Below are 19,542 nucleotides of genomic sequence, written 5' to 3'. Positions count from 1 at the left end.
GAAAACAACACACAAGAAGGATCTCACACCAAATTAAAAAAATAGAGTCATTTTTATTAAACAATACAAGACCAAAATGACAAAAACCAATCAGTAGAACCAGAGGCATGCAAATTTGAAGATATCAGTGAAAATAACACCAAAGAGCACAAAGTGCCAATTGTGGATATCTGGTTGTGCTGGACTGGGACAAAATCACTCGTTAAGGCCAAACGCAATGGAACACAGGCAGGCTACAGGGACCCAGTTGGCCCCCTGAATAAGCCAACCTTAAATCCTGGATGCGAAATGCTGTGAGGTCTCGCGTCAATGTGTAGCCGAGGCGATGCGAGGTTCGGGTCAGAGATGTGTCATGTAGCATCGCTTCTGAAGAGCAGCAAGGTTGTGATGTGAGGTCCTGCATCATAGTTGAAGCCCATCAGTGAGGGAAGTTTGCAATCCGTAGTCCTGCGTCGAGGATGCATTGCACACCGGTTGGTTCTAAAGAGGCATCAGGCTGCGAGGTCGATGCGGACCCCTTGCACTGGATGAATCCTCATAACAGAGGCTACGTGTCAGTTCTGCTCAGGGTTGTGCCACAAAGCAAAGGAGATGTGTAGAAGCCAAAGGATCCAAAGAAGGACTGGCAGGGAATCTTCAGGCCCACTTTCAATGGTCCAGGACTGTGGTGACACCACTTGGCAGGGTAGAACTCACAGTTGCAAAGTCCAGGGACTGGTTAAAAGAGACTAGCCCTTGTAGTCACTCTGGTGGTCCTGGGTACAGATTGCAGGTCCAGTTCTTCTCACCCAGGCAGGGGGACAGCAGGCAGCAAGTCAGCACAGCAGGCAGCAGTCCTTTGGGGCAGGTGTACAGCAAAGTGGTACCCCTTTCTGCAGCACAGAAGTCCTTCTTACTGACTGGGTCTTCCACAGATCCAGAAGTATAGTGAAAAATTTGTGTCTGAGGTATTATATTTATACATGGTGCCTCCTTTGAGGTGAGAGAGGCTTCTAGAGGTTTCCTTTTGAAGTGACCAGGTTTACTGCCTCTCCTGCCCTGGCTCCAGACTAACTAGAGGGGATATGCAAACCTTTGTGTGAAGGCAGAACACGGCCTATTCAGGTGTAAGTGGTGCAGTGCCTAATTCTGCCTTCCCATCCGACCAGTGATGGCCCATCCAGGCACACTGAAGCTTTGTATTGTGTGTGACCTGTCTAGGAGGAATATATAAAGACCAACTGCCAACTACACCCAATCATGTGACCCAAAGACAGGTGGCAGATACTAAATGCTAAGGCAGAAAAATGCCAACTTTTAAAAAGTGATATTTTCAAAATTGCAACCAAAAATCCGACTTGAACAGAAAATAGGTGTTTTCATTACAGTTCAAGAGACACCAAACATGAACTGTTTACCTGTTCTACTTGGGACAGTTCAGCTTATTAAATGTAATAAGGTAACCTCAATTTTAGCATGTGAAAGAAGCCTTCCTTGCAATAGTGAAAAAAACTAATTGTAAGAATTGTTCACTACCAGGACATATAAAGCTTAAAGTTACATGTACTACGTTTTAAATATATTGAACCTTGGCCTGTGGGCTATTTAGAGCCTACCCTAGGGGTGACAATTGTTTTTAAAAAGGCAGATTTGAGCTTGGCAATGGGTTTATTTTGCCATGCCAAAATGGCAGTTTAAAACTTGACACACTGGCTGCTGTAGCAGACCTGGGATAGGTTTGCAAGGTTTCTTGAGTGGGTGGCACACCAGTGCTTCAGGCCTACTAATTGGTACAACTAATAGCATTTAATTTACGGGTCCTGGGTACATGCAAGACCACTTTAATAGAGACCTATAAGTGAATTCAATATGCCAATTGGGGATAAGCCAATGTTGTCATGTTTTAAGGAGTGAACACACACAATTTAGTACTGGTCAGCAGTGGTAAAGTGCACAGAGTACTAAGGCCAACATAAACTAGATCAGAAAAATAGGGAGGCCTAAGGCAAAATGTGGTGGCCTTGCACCCATGAGTGCCCTGCTGGGGGCCTCCAAAGACAGATTCCCCAATCCTTTCTGTGTCGGAAAGGCCAGCACAGAAAGCTTTAGGAAACTGCCATTGTAATTCCTCAGCCAGAATGAGCCGGCCGAGGGATTACTGATGGCTTTCCGAATGGCAGACTGACTCTCTGAGCCCATCGGAGGCCGTTTGGAAATCCGATTCAGATTCCCTTCCGACCGACACCATCAAAATAAGTTGGTCGGAAAGGAATCCGTCCAGCCGATTACGATGCAGGCTGAAGGGCTCCGACCGACAGTTGGAGCCATTTCAGCCGCAATTTTATTCAGTTTGGAGCATGGGGAAAAGATAAAAACAGTGTTGTGCATGGTAGAACATTCAATGAGTTCACTAAGTGCAGTGGACTCATTGAATGTCCTACCATGCACAACAATGTTTTTATCTTTCTCCATGCTCCAAACTGAATAAAGTTATAGTTTAGGTGGCATAAGGATTCTTTTAATAAATTCACTCCACACGAGCACCCTCACTTCTTTTGATTTCTGACCACTAGTGAAATAACCAGTGGTTCCCTCCAGGTGAAGGAAGCATGAAAGAAACCGAATGATTATGCTGTCACGTATCTGACTAAGGCGGAGAACCAAGATATACCGCCTACCAACTTGTCTACGTGAATGAGGGTTGATCCATTCCCCATTGATTTTGAATGATTACTGAACAGACTGCCCATTAATCTCAGACAGATCACCAAATGGCTAATAAGCAACTGATGGGCTTATTTATGAGTTTTTGGCTGCGTGACAGGTAAAAGGTAGGACTGCACCGTATTTAACGCAATACACCATATTTCTGTTCTTTCCCTTGTGCTGGCACCCTTTTGGCAGACTAGCACCAACACAGACACCCTTGCACCATGGTGCAAGTATGCCGGTGTTTCATGCAGGATTATTTTTCTACAGGAAGGGGTACCTTACTGCACAGAAACAATATTGGGGTTCATTTTCCTCTTTCGATGTGTGCTGCAGAATGGAAAAAGGAAGAAAGGAGGAGAAGTAGAGACATTTCTCCTCGTTACACCTCCCCTGGGAAGGTGTACAATTTGGGTACATTCCCAGGTTTACAAGTTCTTGTAAATCTAGGAATGTGACAAAATCCATGTGAGTTGTTTGGGAAGACCGGCCCAACATCCATGGAACGCCTACCCAGGGCAGAGTAACACAACGCAGCAATTTGAGCTGCGTTGCATTACTCCAGATTTATTTAGCCACTCATAGCCACGCAAAGGCCTCAAACATCTGACTTAGAGGGTTGCGTCATACATGTACCCCATTGCGTAGTGCAAACATGACGCAACCCTCTCATAATTAAGCCCCACAGTGTCTTTCATCAATTACTATTTTAGCAACCGCACTTTTGTGATAACCTCTATAGAGTAAACAACTTGTGCATTATATTTCATAGAAAACCTTATTTCTGCTGTGTTTTTTTCGTGCATAATATACCTTTATATATCCAGCATTCATTGCCACTCCAGCAAAACCATTTTGGAGAATTTGAAAAAAAAATGAACGGGCAATAGCGTTGTTTATCACTCTTTTTCTTTTTACAGGTCCACAAACTTAAACTTGTGGCGTGTATGTCTAGGGAAACACAACATGAGTGTCGCCGAGCCCTCAGAGAAGTGCGTCAGCATTGATGCCATCTTCAGCCATGAGGACTTCACTTTTTCCACCACAAAAGATCACTCCAATGACGTTGCTCTGGTTCACTTGAAAGAGAAGGTGAACCTTACGCAAGCCATATCTCCAATCTGCCTACCTCGCACAGATGACATTCTACCACAAGGGGAGATGTGCTATGCCACTGGATGGGGCGTCACTAAAGGTAAATGGTTTATATGAAGAAGTCTTGGGATTGCTTTGCACAGGCCTCTTTCTATCATGAGCTAGACTATCATTTGATTACAAACACCACATTGCACACAACCCTTCATTTTTCTTCTGTCACCAACAAACAGATGAATTTCTGTGCTCCACCACCTCCACTCCTCCTTTCACCTCAATGTGTGTTCCATGGTTGTACCACTCTTGAGCCTCCCTTCAATCACTGGCTGACAAAATTTGCTGTGAAGGCACATGGCACTATATTCTCCTAACCCTGCTACTTATATGGCCTTACTTTTAGGGTTGTTCTTAGAATGCTGCTATGTTTACCATATACTATGTGTGTTTTACTGTTTGTACATTCTATTACTGTTTTAATGTAGGGATAGTACCTGCTTGCTGCTATGTATATTGACATCCAGTTTTTTAATGTTACGTGTTTTCATTGTTATGTATTTTTATGCAACTTTTATGGATGCATGCTACATCCAAATAATGGGCCGATTCACAAAGGTAAACTGAGACAAAAGTTCACTTTAATATTAGTGCACCAATTGAAAGATTGTTACTCAGAGTACCACAACTTCTGTGTGAGTAGGTACTTTTGCAAGGACTTTAGCTCTGGGCTAATGTAATTAAAATGACGGTTGTGACTTTTCAGAGCAGCAATAGCGCTCAGCAAATCTGAAAGTCCAAATGTGACAAGAGACTACCAATCCCCCGCTGCCCATGACACGTATGGCATCTTCCCTACGTCTGATTCCATGCTGCCTTTTGGCCTTAAAAATAATAGTGCAGGGAAGGGGAATGGGTGCCAAGCAGTTCCCCACTGAGAGTCATGCAACAAGACCACAGTCACAAAAACAAAGAAACACACCCAGAACCAACAACACACAGGCATAAATATGTAAAGAAAAATAAATGGTTAAGAAAGTTAGATGCTAGTCTGGAATAAAAATAACTTCTTCTCTACAGGGGTTTTTAACGAAACGGGGATAAAGGCCGCGCTAGGTGCTTTCTAGAGCATCCTGATGGGCTTGTCTTGCTGTTGGCTTTGCCCAGGACCTAGATCATGCCCCTCCAATGGCCCTTGGCCATGATTTCACTTACAATCTCTAGACCCTGTCACAACCCTGCAAAGCCTTGGAAGGTGTGGTGTACCGCAGATGCTAATGCTTAATCTTTACCCTAGCCTTGTAGCTCCCATGCTTGGGTTGGCCTATCTGACAACAGAGCAATATCAGCAGGCCTGGCACAGAAGGCCAGTTGTTACTTTGTTTCTACAGTAAGCTATAAAGCTAGGTAGAGGATTTGCTGTAAGTGTAGTGCCAAGGTAAGCCTAATGTAGGCAAGCAGGCTAGCACACATGCACACACAGAATCATTTTATGTATGGAAATGAATGTATATTTATGCATTAGATGAATAAGTGGATCTGGATATGTAACTTTTGTTTATTGCATATGCATGTGTGCATCAGGGTAGGTTTAGGCTTTGTATATGAATGTACCTGCTTGCATGTGTATGTATGTGTATGAACATATATGTATATATGCATGTATATAAGTGTGTGTGTGAATACATCTCTATTTAAAAAGACAAAAAATATAACAACATTGATGATTAGGAGAATGCATGCCTATTTATGCATTCAATGGACACGTATATCTCAGTATGTAGGTACGGCTATGTGCATATAGATGTGTTTATATACTTGAGATTATTCAATGTATAAGAACATAAGAATTGTGTATTCCTGAAAAAACATTAAACAAACATCTGTTATGAATATAAGAACAAATGTATGTTTATGAATTACATATCTGAATGTTATAGTATGTGTAGATAACATATATGTGCATACGTGTCTGTGAACGAGTTTATGCTTCTTTGGATGAAAATATGTGTCAGAGTATGTAAATACGATTATAGGGTACGTACCTGCACCTATGCCTATGCTTTACGCTTTCTATAAGGGTATTATAATATATTGAAATATTGAAAAACAAGCGAAAAAAAGATGTCACTACATGTATATGCAACATAAGGATATGTATGACTGGGTATGTCAAGGAGATTGTCTGTATGCATGGGTCTCTGTATATGGGTTTATGCATCAGTTTATAAGGATATACATATATAGGGAATTATTTTATTAAATAACAGTCTATGTATATTTGTGCTCAACCTACATGTGTGTGCCTGGCCATGTAAATATGATTACATGTATGTACATACGGGTATACATATAGATATATATGGTATATGCCTTTAATAGAAACATGGTGGGAAACACCCATTACAACGACGGTCTTTTCACGCGATGCCATCGCAACACGCCTTTAACATCGCACGAGGCTTTACATCGCATGCTTTTATACCTAAGGTTGTAAAATTAGGATTTTTCTCAATTTATAAGTAGTAAAGATAGGAGTCCTAACTTTACTACTACTAAACTGAGAAAAATCCTAATTTTAAGACTTTCGGTATTCACAGAAGGCATTTAGGATTCCTAAAGTTAGGAGTCCTAACTTGACTACAACTACATTGAGAAAAATCCCAATTTTAAGACTTTCGATATTCACAGAAGTCATTTAGGAGTCCTAAAGTTAGGACTCCTAACTTCTGTGAATACCGAAATGAATAAGTGCCTTCTGTGAATACCAAAATGAGTAAGTGCCTTCTGTGAATACCTAAATGGTAGTAAGTTTAGGATTTTGTCTTAAGTTAGTTCTGTGAATCGGGCTCTATGACACTCCACCATATGCTATTGTACTGTATGCAACTACACTGTACCTCACTTCACTGTATGCCACTCCACACCACTGCACTCCACGCTTCTCCACTATACGCTATTACACTCTACCACACTACAATCCATGCCACCCCACTCTTCGCCACTCCACTGTATGCTATTCTACTGTACACCACTCAGTGCCACTCCACTACAGTGCCGCACTTTACTGTATAAAATTCCACTCTATGTCACTCCACTATACACCACTCAACTGTACACTGTTCCACTGTATGCCAGTGTATCACATTCTGCTCAACTCCACTCCACTCCACTCTACGCTATATCTACAACAGTACACTTAACAACACTCCCCTCCATTCTACTGTACCACACTGCACGTAATGACACTCCACTTAATGACTGTAAACACTACAATTTTCAATTTTTTTAATTGAAAATAAAAAAAAACATTGAAATTCAATGAAAGAAACAAAGGTTAAACCTTTGTTATAGTTAGGAAAACTTGAATAACATCTTCAAATTATCATAACTCCCACACTTCCATACACAATGAATTCAACTCGGTAGCCAAAATACATTAACTTTAGCTCGTCACTCTACCATGCAGTGTGTTGTCGCAAAAGATTTGATTTGCAATGTTATAACTGTTCTTGGAAATACTATTATTTTAGATGGTGTAAGTGAAATAGCATAAAATGCTATAAGCAGTACATGGAGATGGTGTGAGTTATACTACAAACCGTCCTGCGCACTCTAAATCAAGCCATAAGGGAAATACCCAATATGAGCTTGTTTATTCTATCAACAAATCCAGGTATCCAGGCAGTAGTATTAGAATGTTATCTTGAAGTGAGAGTTTTCCGAACGATATCAAAACTGTGCGAATTTTTAGGGTTATGGAAGTGGTTAATTCGTGGAGTGGTAGGTATCGGACTCTTTCAGGAGGGAAGTTACCAGCTCGTGGTGAGCCCACAGTAGGCACTGGCCCACATTGAGGAGCGCACGCAATTATGAACCCTGCCACCATGTGTGGGAGTTAAGATTTCTTTTTTACATACTAACCTAGGTCGATCTAGAATATTTATATCAGATAAGCGATTAAAGTCAACAGGGCACAGCAGCGTCGGATTGGCAACACAGGCCTTCGGGCAATGCCCGAGGAGCCGGTGTCCGAGTTCTGCTGTGGGCTGCTTTTTTTTAGCAGTCTGGGGGGCCATTTGGGGGCTGTGTCTATTGTTCGAATACAGCCAGCGGCCCAGTGGGTGTCTGGGTTTATTTTATTTATTTATTTTTGGAGTTTTCTATAGCGCTGGCCAGACCCGAGGGTATCGGAGCGCTTTACAATCGAGCTGGAGGGAACGGGTGCATAACAGTATATCAAGAAAGAGAGATTCATACAAGTTCAAGGATTAACATTGTTAATTGGCGCCTGAGGGGCGAGTTTGAGGTAGTGGGTTAGAGGTAGTCATAGTTGCAGGGTGAGATGCTGAGGTAGAGTTCGGGAATGCACGGTTGAGGTAGATGATTTTGAGGCGTCTCTTGAAATCTTGAAAGGAAGTCGTAGTCCTGATGTCAACTGGGATGGAGTTCCAGATTTTTGGGGCGTTGCCGGCAAACGAGCGCGTTGCGGTTTTTTGTTTCCGGGTTTTCATGGGGATGAGTAGTAGGGTGTTCGAGCTTCTGAGGTTTCTGGACTGGCCCGCTTTCTTGAGCTTGGAGGCTAGGTATTCCGGTTACCCTGTGTGCAAGGCTTTGTGTGTAAGACAAGCCGTTCTGAAGCTGGCGCGCATTTCCATTGGGAGCCATTTTAAGTCTTTGAGTGCTGGGGATATGTGGTCGAATTTCTTTGCCCCTGAGACCATTCTGGCGGATGCATTGAGGGTGGTTTTCATTGACGCTAGGTGTGATAGGGCTGTGCCTGATAAGGTTGCGATCCCATAGTCCAGTCTAGATAGCACCAAAGATTGGGTGGCTATTTGGAGATCCCTCAGCGGGATGTGAGGTTTGATTTTGTTGAGGAGTTTCAGATTGAGGAAGGCGCTCTTTGCGGAGTTCTTGATGTGGTTCGTCATTGAAAGTTTGTGGTCAAGGGTGATTCCGAGAGACTTTACTGAGTTAGTCAGAGTGAGATTCCCACTGAGAGCGTCAATAGCTTTCATCCATTCTGTGATTTGGGGGTTGTAGTCCTTGTTGGAGATGAGGAGGAGTTCTGTTTTTCCTTGATTGAGTTTGAGATGGTTTTTCCCAAGCCAGGCTTGGATTTCTTTGAGCATGTTATTGAGCTTTAGAATGTCGTTGAAGGAGGTGGTTTCTATGTAGATCTGTGTGTCATCTGCATAAAGATGGAAGGGGATATTTGCTTTCTTCAGTATGATGGTGAGGGGTACCATGTTTATATTGAACAGTTGCGGGGAGAGAACGGATCCTTGGGGAACCCCTCTGGTCATGGGGAGGGGGTCGGATGTGAAGGATTTTATTTTGACTCTTTGGAAGCGGTTCTGAATGAAGGAGTCAAACCATTGCAGGACCACATCTTTTGCACCTACACTTTCCTTGAGGGACTTAATGAGGAGCTTGTGGTCAACCGTGTCGAATGCCGCTGACAGGTCAAGGAGAATGAGTAGGCAGCACTGATCCGCGTCAAGGGAGTTGCGTATGTCGTCTACTATGTTCAGGATTGCGGTTTCAGTACTATATCCTTTTCTGAAGCCTGATTGATTATGGTCAAGGAGGTTGATGTTATCAAGCTGGTTGTTGAGTTGGAGTAGTACACATTTTTCTAGGATTTTGGCTAGAAAAGGCAGACTTGAGACTGGTCTGAAGTTGTTGAGGTCGTTGGGATCTAAGCCTGGTTTCTTCAGGAGGAGAGTCACCTGGCCGACTTTGAGGCAGTCTGGGATGGTGCCAGTCTTTAGGGAGCTGTTGATGATTTCACACCAGAGTGGTGCGAGAGTGCGTTTGAGGTCTTTGGCCATTTGGGAGGGGATGGGATCGAGGTTGTGGGAGGAGGGTTTGGAGGATGAGATTAGATTGAGGATCTCGGCTTCATGGACAAGGTCGAAGGAGGACCAGGTGTTAGCGGTGGGATCTGTGGCGGTGGTTTCTGTAGCTGTTGGAACAATGCTGGTAGACAGGGGAGGGCTGGTGTCTAGGGATAGTTCGATCCTGGATATTTTATCATTGAAGAAGGTGACGAAGTTGTCACATAGAGTTTTGGAGGGCTGAACAAGGGCAATGGTTGGTTTGGTTGTTGTTTTTTGATGATGTCGAAGAGTTCTCTGGGTCTATTTTTAGCCTTGTCCAGCGCATTGCAGAAGAAGTTTTTTTTTGTTCGCTGTTGATACCGTTTTTGTACCTTCTTCGAACTTCCTTAAGTTCCTTGCGATGGACGGGGGAGGGGTTCTTTCTCCAGTTTCGCTCTGTGGCTCTGAGCAGCCTCCTCTCCTTGTTGATGTCCTTGTTAAACCAGGTTCTTGATGGTATGTTCCTTTGTTTTTTTTGTTTAAGGGGTGCCAGTTGGTTTAGGATGTTGGACGTGGTCGTGTTGTAGTGTGAGGTGAGTTCGGTAGCTGATAGTCCTTCTGTGGAGATTGGTAGGGAGGAGGCTATTCTTTCTTCTAGTTCCGAAGTGTTAATTTGTGATAGGTTTCTGGACCATGTGGGGGGTGGGGTAGCGGTGGGGGGGACGAGACTGGATCCCTTGGGAAAGTTGAAATAGGATTAGGTGGTGGTCCGACCAATCTACCAGGAGGATGTGATCGATGGAGATTGCATCATGGCGGGCGATGATGGCGTCTAGGATCGCCCCTTTGTAGTGGGTCTCTTCTGTGCAATGTTGGGAGAGGTTGTTGGAGTGCAGAAGATCGTTTAGGGATTTAATAGTTGCATTGTTCTCGTTGTTACAGTGTAGATTAAGATCCCCCAGAATGAGGGTGTTGGACTCTTTGAGAGAGCAGTTGGCGATCAGGTTTGAAAGTTGCTCCGTGAATGTGGCGTTGTTACCTGGGGGATGATATAGTAGGTGGCATTGCGTTAAATGGTTGTCGCTGGTTTTGATGTTAGTTGTAAGGCATTCAAAGGAGTTGTAGTCAAAAGCGTTAGTTTCAGCCACCGAGAGGTCGTTCTTGTGGATGATTGCCACGCCTCCGCCTTTTTTATGGTTCTTTCTATCTTTGTTGATGATGGAGTAGCCAGGTGGGACAAGCGTATCTAGAGTAGGTGGTGAAGAGTCATTGAGCCATGTCTCCGTGATGAATGCTATGTCTGTGTTGTGGTTGAGGATGGTCTCTGCTAGCTCTGTGGAGTGTTTGGCGGCCGATCTGCAGTTTATGAGCAGGCAGTTGGTCCCGGGGGGGTCTTTTTTTGTAGGTTCGGTGGGAATGGTGATGAGGGAGATCGGGGGTCTAGGAGGTCTGCGTGGGGGATTATCGTTTCTAAGACTGGTAATTACCTGAATAGAGGACTGGGTGGGGCGGGTAGTGAGGCTGGTGTAAGCGGCAGCCATTTCGAGCGCCTCTTCCCCGGTCATGGCTTTCTCGGCTCTGTTTGGTCTCCAGGCCACGGGCGGGGTGGGGGGTTGTGTGTTGGAATGGAGAGGTGGGTTAGTTTAGTTGGGGGGGGGGGTGTAGGTGTGGGGGGGGTATCGGTAGGGGGGGTGGGGGTGGGTTCTTGGGGTTTGGGTTGTGCCCAGTCGAGAGGTTGGTGAGGATAAGGTTTAGGCCTTGTATTATGGTGTCTATTTGGTTTTCGATGCGGGTGAGGCGGCAGTGTGGGCCCTCTTGTTGCTTTTGGGGGATGTATTGGTTGTGTTGTGTTTTTAGGTTGATCCGGGTGTCTGATAGGGCTTGGGGGATTGCTTGGGTCGTGGTTTGGGGAGGTGGAGAGTGGAGTTTAGGGGGTGGAGGGCAAGTTATCTTGAGAGAGAGTAGGGGTTGGGTGTGGGAGGGCTTGGTGGTAGCCGTCTTGTCCGCTGGGTCTTGTGGGGGGGTGGACCGCCTATGGAGTGCTTCAGGAGTGTGGACTGTGGAGGTGGATGATGTTGTGGCCTTGCTTATTAGGGGCTTGTGGAGGGATGAGGAATGTATAGGGGAGAATGTATTCCTTGTGGGTGGTGTAGGGGTGTTGATCATCGTATAGGGGTGGTGGTCTTGGAAGGCGTCCGGTGTGACAGGGTTTGCTAGTAGGGAGGGGAATAAGCGGTCAAAGGCCTCCAGATTGGCGTTGTTGGCTTGAATCAGGACTGTGCCATTGGAGTAAATGGTTACTGAGGTGATCCCGTGATTGGGTGAGAGGTTCGGGGTGTAGAAGGAGAGCTTGCAGCTATGGATCGTCTTGGTAGTTTTGGTTATTAGGCGGTTTTCTCTCAGGTTTGAGATCCAATAGCCTGGTCTGACTGTGTGGAAGATGAGGTCCATCTTTAATTGGCCTTTTGAGGGGCTGTGGTATACATCTACGAAGAGGGATTCGGGGAATTGCCTGATGAGTTGTGTTTAAGGGATTTTCTTGCATTGTGCGAGAGGTTTGCTGGGGGGGTGATGGAGAAGGAGTTGGGTCCATGACGTTTTATGAGGGGGGATGATAGGGGGTTGGAGTTGATAGTCATGGTGAGAGGGGGTGTGGGGGTCGTTTGGCTAGGGAGGCCACTAGTCTCTAGGTAGGGAGATAGGTTGTCTGTAGTCAGAGTGTGTGTTAGTGGCTGGGGGGGAGGGGAGGGGGAAGGGAATTAGGGGCCAGAGGGTGCGGGAGGGAACTAGGGGCCAGAGGGTGCGGTGACTTAGTAAGGGGGAAATGATAGGATGGGTGGCCTTTCTAGAGGCAGATGGGCGCTTATTACCTCCATTTAGCAACAGGCAGAGGTGTCACACCCTTTGTCTCGATGGCCGGCCCATTAATGTGTGCACATACTGAGCGGGGGCAGGGGGCCTGAGTAGAAGTGGCCTCACTTGTTTCACCATTGTAAACTAACGCATGCATTTTTTTACACACACCCCTCCCCCCCCCCTAAAGTTTTTTCAATAAAATTACGCCTAAGCAGTGATTTGCGGAGTGATTATGCAAATGTGGGCCTATTTTTGTTTTGGCAATCCCAAACCAACCCTGGGGCACAGGCATTTTCTTACTCTCGGGAGTCAGATAGATAAGATAGCTGGTCACAGGGAAAAAAGCTCTGTGATTCGGGTACCACTTTATAATAACCAAACCATTTTACTTTGGGGCCACTAGATGGCAAGCTATGCCTGTATAATGTGTTTTTCTGTTAAGTAGAGTCAATTGCTTGACACTGAGCTCTAGATTACCTCCTCCTTTGCATCTCATTAGAGATGCAAAGCGAGGCGTGAACAAAATGGGAGCTGAAGCAAGGAAACACGCGCTAGCGTGTCCTTGCAAATAATGCGATATAATTATCGCCGCTTTTCGCCAGAAAACGATCGGTAAAGCGGCGAGAATTTTATCTTCAGGCCCTTGATGATATGCCCCATAGTTTGTTACTTTGTAATACTAAAATTGAACTCCGTAACATGAGATGCAAAGGAGGAGGTATTCTAGAGCTGATTCCTCCTAAGGGCTGCCATGCCTCGCATTCCTATGCTTCAGTGAGATGCTCTTTCACATCATGATGGATCAGATTGTGTTTTGTTATGTTTTGCCCCAAGTATTCAAAGTTTAATATTCATTTATTTGGCTCAGCTCAAAAGCATGCAATAATCGTAGCGAACATTAATGCTGATGACTGTCAAAGTTAAAATTATTAACAAAGACCCATAAACTGTTAATACATGAAAAGCGCAAAGAGGAAAGTATTTGAGTGCAGAGAACACGGACAGAACTCTTCTACAGACCTCTACGACCACGACGCTATGCTGCAGAACGGGACCAAAGATACACAGGGCATAGTGTCGTGGGCTCGTCTGTGGTTTTTGCTCGAAGTAATGGGATTAGCATTTCCTTCGTGGGGTCATGGACAGAATGCAGTAGAGCATAAAAGGAGTGGCTGCCTCTTTCAGGCACTTTTTACAAGTGCATGGCCAGAATTATGGGGCATATTATCAAGAACGGCGTTAAAATTATCGCCGGTTTAGCAGCAGAAGGGGCATGTTATCAAGGGCCAGCGATAATTTTATCGCCGTGTTTGCGTCCGTTTTTAGATGAAATGCGACAATAAAATTATCGCTTTATTTACAAGAGCATGCTAACGCGTGTTTAATGGGATTAGTGCTGGCTTCAACATCGCATCGCCTTGCATCGCTAATGAGATGCAAAGGAGGCGTGTCCCGTGAAACAACATGGAATAATATCGCTAACCCAGCTTCTCTCAATTCAGTCAGTCAGTCAGTCAAATTTGCTTTATTCGAGGTAAAAACTCATAAAAGCATAATACATTTAAAAAAACATTTTGGCCCATAAGAAATGCATTTACAAGAGAAAAAAGAAAAAGTAGTTACACAAGGAAGTTTTAACAGTGTGGCTTCACAAATATTAAAATCAAATGGTAAAAACAAACAAAATTATAATTATAAATTCAATAAGTACCCAAAATAGGTGATCAAAGCGTTCCTATTGGCTAGGGGGAAGATGCCTAGCATGATCTCAACAGACCTACATTCACAATAAGAATTTCTTTCTGATGGACCATGACCACCCCAAGAATTTGGCAACCGCCACAGAAATAACCGGCAGAGTGCTGGTGCAGATTATTTTTAAAGCCACCTTGCGCTCTCTCGTGCCAAGCTGTTTACACATCGCCCTTAGCCAAACGCGTCAGGGATTGAATAGGCCCCACAAACAAAAAGAAGATGGGCAATAGACTCGATTTCACTATTACAAGCTGGGCAAACATTGGAATTAGCTTCTACCCATCTTCCTGTTAACGATCTGATTGGGAGCGACCCCACTCTAAGTTGGGAATAAAGTTTCCTGTCCTCAGGCTTAGTTATTATGTCCCAGTTGGCTCCATGGAAGGGGAAACTTTTACTTCCAAAAAGCGGCCTTCCATGGAGGAGGGGTCTGCATCATTCCAATTCCGGCGGGCTACCATTTCCCAGTACTTTACTTTTAAAATGTCTTTAGACGGGAACTGGACTAGCTCTGGGTTCTCCCACAACCCCTTCATGTCCATTTTCTCCAATGTTCTACACAGTTCCTTTAGCCAGCCTATCTTATGGAATTTATCGATTTTAACTACATCCAAGAAACCCCGCGCATAATGAGCAAGTTCAGGAGTGACCCAAATGCGACGCCAATATAAAATGTGTCGTAATCTGGCCAGATCTGATATGGCTTTCCTGCCTAGTTCATAGCGCAATGGCTTCATGGGTGTGCTTTTAGGGAGGCCAGTAAGATTACGCAGGAATTTATTTTCAGCAAGTGTTAACGAGGCTAAGCTGTCATAACCCCAGAGCTCGGCACCGTAAAGTGCCAATTTAAGGGCTTTAGCCTCATACACTTGAAGTGCTGGCAAGATCGGTTTGGTCAAAGATTTTTTATGTTCAGCATTTATAGCACCTGCATTTTGACGGACTTTAAGAGCCGCCATTTCTGTGTGCTTCCCCCACTTTACGCCCTTTGCTATGTGGATACCCAGGTAGACGAAGTCCAAGACCATTTCCACCTTTTGGCCGTCCATATAGAAATTCCCTTTGAGGCTGGCATGTGGGTTAAATACCATGAGCTTTGTCTTGGTTACGTTAACTTCTAGTCCACAATCAACACAAAAGTCCTCAAAAATCCCCAGGGCACGCTGTAGTGCACTAGGGGTTTTGGACATAATGAGCGTGTCGTCTGCAAATAATAAAACTGGCGTTTTCGCTCCATCCAAAATGGGAGCGTCTACGGCTCCAGACAACATACGCTCCACTAGATCGTTAATATACAATGAGAAGAGCGTGGGGGCCATGGCACAGCCTTGGCGTACCCCTCGCTCTACCGGAAACTCGGCAGTGACTTGCCCATGCCTCCCCCACTGAATTTTTGCATCGTTTGACTCATGCAGTCTCATTGCTAATGACAGAATTTCCAGCGGCATACCCATCTCGGCTAACACTTTCCACAACTGTGACCGAGGAACTAAATCGAAGGCTGCTCGAAGATCAATAAAAGCAGCATAGAGGCTGCCCTTCCCTAGCTGCACTGTCTTCCAGTGGAGTAGCGTGAACCTGAAAATTTGATCTATGGTGCTAGTAAGCTTACAAAAGCCTGCTTGGTAGGAAGACAAAACATTGTTTTCTTCTACCCAGACCATGATTTTCGCTAGGGTCATTTTGCCTATCACCTTTTGTACCGTATCTATTAGGCTAATGGGCCTGTAATTCCCAGGGAGTGTTTTATCTCCTTTCTTATGCACAGGGATTATTACAGCCCCTTGCCAAGACTTTGGTACTGGTGCCCCTAACGCCACCGCATTGGCCAGCTCCAATATATACCTGCCCCATCGCGTTTTTTTATAGAGAAAAACATCAGCAGGAACCCCGTCAGGTCCGGGTGCCTTCCCCCTTGAGACTGAATCCAGAGCTACTGCTACATCTGTGCTATTGGAAGGAGGGGCTAAGAATATGGCAGTGTCTAGAGTTTCCCTAGTCTTATCCTCAGGGCGGCATGAGTATTGGGGTCCAAAATATTTCACGCGCCGAGGTGTCATTCCCTAGGATTTGTCAGCACCGTAGCAGGATTAGGTGCAAGACACCAAATGCCCCCCTGGTCGAGCACTTCACATGGGCAAACCACAGTGAAGACGATGTTAAGTGGACAATTCTTAAAGTACTTAAACTACCTCAAAGAGGCGGCGACATGGCCCAACTACTGAACAGAGAGGAATTGAAATCTATAATTTTGTTTGACACCATCAGGAGTGGTCTAAACAAGAGTGAAGATTGGACAACGCTACTTTAAGTATTGCCAAAACTTTCTTCCTTGCTAAAGTTGTCTGCCTCCAACCACGATGATATTAAGACTTTCTTCCTTGGAAAAGTTGTCTACCTTCCCCCTAATGAACAATGAACCTTGACCAGTACACAGTTCAATCAACACTGGATGCCCATGGGCCACCTGCCATTCTAAGTCAAGTCGAGTTCTAATAAGACCGACTTGTTCAACAGAACTTCCAAATGTAATTAACATAAGTATGATTGAATTCGGTTATAATCATGAATAATGCTGAGGATACTATATTCTTCCTTCCTTTTTTTAAGAAAATCTAATTGCATATTAAGTCTATATATTGTTTCACAATGGTGGTTTTTGCACTCAGTATCACTTTCGCGGCATGCCTTCCGATACACAATTCCCTAGCTGCACGGTGGTCTCTCTTCTACCCTCACCTAATACTCACCCAAGATGGCACCCGAACCCTTTATCAATGACGCTTTACACGTCATTTCCTGTTCCTGCCATCGCGTACGGGACACTGACTGTATGCTGCCGGCTGATTCCAATGTATGCACCATCTCCGCTTCCTCATGTGCCCTGTTCTCTCTCTCCCCCCGTGTCCGGGTCATACCCTTACTAATGCACCGTTCTCACCACAGCCGAATTGGAGATACCGCTGATCCTGGCAATACTCCTTTTCTTCTTGGCGCAACGATAAATTCATTGGAACGCGCCACCGACGCTGTAGTCCCACTACCGCCTACAGGTAATTGATGCATTCCACCTGCACCGGTCTGTTTTCCGAACGCCATAATTGTTTAAATCGTTAAATCCCGTCATGATTTCCCCACAGCCTGTTTAGTCCTGGCCCACCCGAACCGGAACCGGAATCGTCGATCCTTGCTATATCCACCCCGCCTAGGACTCTGTTCTCCTCCAGGTACGCCCGCGCTACCCTTACTACACGCCATGTGTGACCACTGCCCCTTGACCTCATCTAACCATTGGCTTACTCCCTTACTTACAGTACAGCCCATCGAGCCCAGTTTCATCTCACCCTGGAATCCCGTTTACTACTGCTTATAGGTCTGCTGCTTGTTCAACCCTTCTACACTAGAATACATCGGGCCTGTACTCATTCCAGCCCCACAATAATTCATTATGTCTAATGGGCACATCCACTTGCGCCGGACCACTCACGTGATAATTGTCGCCGTCAGCACGTTGCACACTGTTCTAGCTATACAAACCCTTCCTGCACTTATTCGAGCCCCATAGGATTTTACTCCAGTTGCGCCTTACTTTCATGGGTATCACCTTTTTTAACCTGACCGCGCCTTGCAACATTTATCCGTTGTCTCAAATTTAAGAAACTCTCGCCGTCCGTGAATGTGCCTAGGACATCATCTTTAGCCCTACACATTTAGCAAATTTGTTGTTTTCTTTCCACTGAATTGCATGTATCAACTGGTAATACAAAGACATAACATAAGTCACATCTGGATTGCTACATGCCGTTATGTCTATGGAAATTAATTCTATTATGAGAAACCAGGGTAGTCACTGTTCTATGCTGCATGCCCTTGCTGACACATGCTTAAACCCTTGGAGCTAATTGTTTTTGACAGTTCCCTTGTTGGTTTTTCCCCACGTCTTGTCCCTACAGGCAATGTGGTAAAAACCAGGCAATTCAATTGTTGAGTCCTGATGATGATCCCTATTAATTTATGAGCTTGGGATCGAAACGCCGTCGACATGTTAAATAGTGCCATTTACTGCTATTATGTATGCTCAATATGGTCACTATAATTGGATAGCTTGATTCATTATATTCCAAGCACAAGCTGCCAATAGCTCGAAAATGTGCCTGTTATTTTTTGTTTATGTTTGTTGAACGTCCTTTTAGTCTTCTGTTTCACAGATCGGGTGCAGGACTGCATCCCACTATATTTGTTCTTCCCTCAAGTATCTAAATATGTTTTGTTCCTATGTACATATTAAACTCGTTGTCCGGCTGGATATCGTAATTGTTATAGTACCCATTGAGGCCTATATTGTATTTGTTGTTGCTCTATACTTGTCTACTAAGGACCATTGTTCTACAAAATACATGCTTGGTTTGAGCACACATCAGTCATATTTGGCTGCTGGTGTTTGTGGATATGCTCGCACGGATGCATAATGCTTCATGTGCACATCCGGTGCACACATGTCTGTAACAAATCAGCAGAGCTTCAACCTAAATTTCTTCCAGTACTTTGGGGTTGACCTAGTACTGCCATTGGTTGTTGATAGGTGCATACATATGACTTTGTTTGTTTTCCAGGTTCGCTGTTCCCTGTTTACTCGAAAGTGCTGATGCAGGCCCCTCTGCCTATAATCCCTTATGACATTTGCAGTAAACCGAAACATTGGTGGGACCAGCTCAGACCTTCCATGATCTGCGCGGGTTACATAGCTCCTGAACAGCCAAAGTCTGCGTGTGAGGTAAGTTCGAGTTTGTTTACTTTTGTACATTAAATTGTAAATTGTTTTTTTCTAGATGCACATATGAATTTTTACGTATTGCCTGAAAACAGAAAAACATGGATTTTCTACATTTTGAAGTATTAAAGCATACAACTGCGAAGGCACTACTTTACTTCAGAATTTAATAATAAATTTGCACATTCTACCTACGTAACATGCTAAGGCCTGTGGTGCTCTGTAGTGCCTGATGTCCAACGGGTAGGAAACAGCTCCGTATCAGATTAGGAACTACATGGGTTGGCTCAGCCGGTGCATGTAAACAGGAGTCCACCGAGGCAGTGGACTCGTGCAGTGATCCGTGGGGGAAGCGGGTGCTGCTCCGTTGTGTGGTCCCAAGGGAAAGAATCCACACGAGGAATAGAGGGCCTCATCTTTGTTTAGCAACAAAGAAACCACTGGTCCATACATCTGACACCATGCTGTAGCTGCAGTGATATTTATTTTATTAAATGGAAAAGCAATGGGTGTGTGCAACATCCATCTGCGAAAAAGAAGGATCCTTTTTGGAAGGAT

At 44.6% G+C, this 19,542-nt stretch overlaps 1 protein-coding gene across 1 annotated transcript in view; it reads left to right on the top strand.

The window, feature by feature from the left end:
* The window catches only part of LOC144818575 (ovochymase-2-like), a 482,736-nt gene that overhangs the window by 450,230 nt on the left and 12,964 nt on the right, over positions 1 to 19,542 (top strand). Inside the window, exons 23-24 of the mRNA XM_078676114.1 lie at positions 3,609 to 3,883; positions 18,827 to 18,987. Coding sequence (XP_078532240.1) covers positions 3,609 to 3,883; positions 18,827 to 18,987 — 436 coding nt within the window. The remainder of the gene's footprint in view (positions 1 to 3,608; positions 3,884 to 18,826; positions 18,988 to 19,542) is intronic.

The sequence above is a fragment of the Lissotriton helveticus genome, chromosome 2_1 (assembly GCF_964261635.1).
Source record: "Lissotriton helveticus chromosome 2_1, aLisHel1.1, whole genome shotgun sequence".
Taxonomy (NCBI): Eukaryota; Metazoa; Chordata; class Amphibia; order Caudata; family Salamandridae; genus Lissotriton; species Lissotriton helveticus.
Note: the sequence above shows the minus strand (reverse complement) of the source record. Positions and strands in the feature narration are given on the sequence as shown.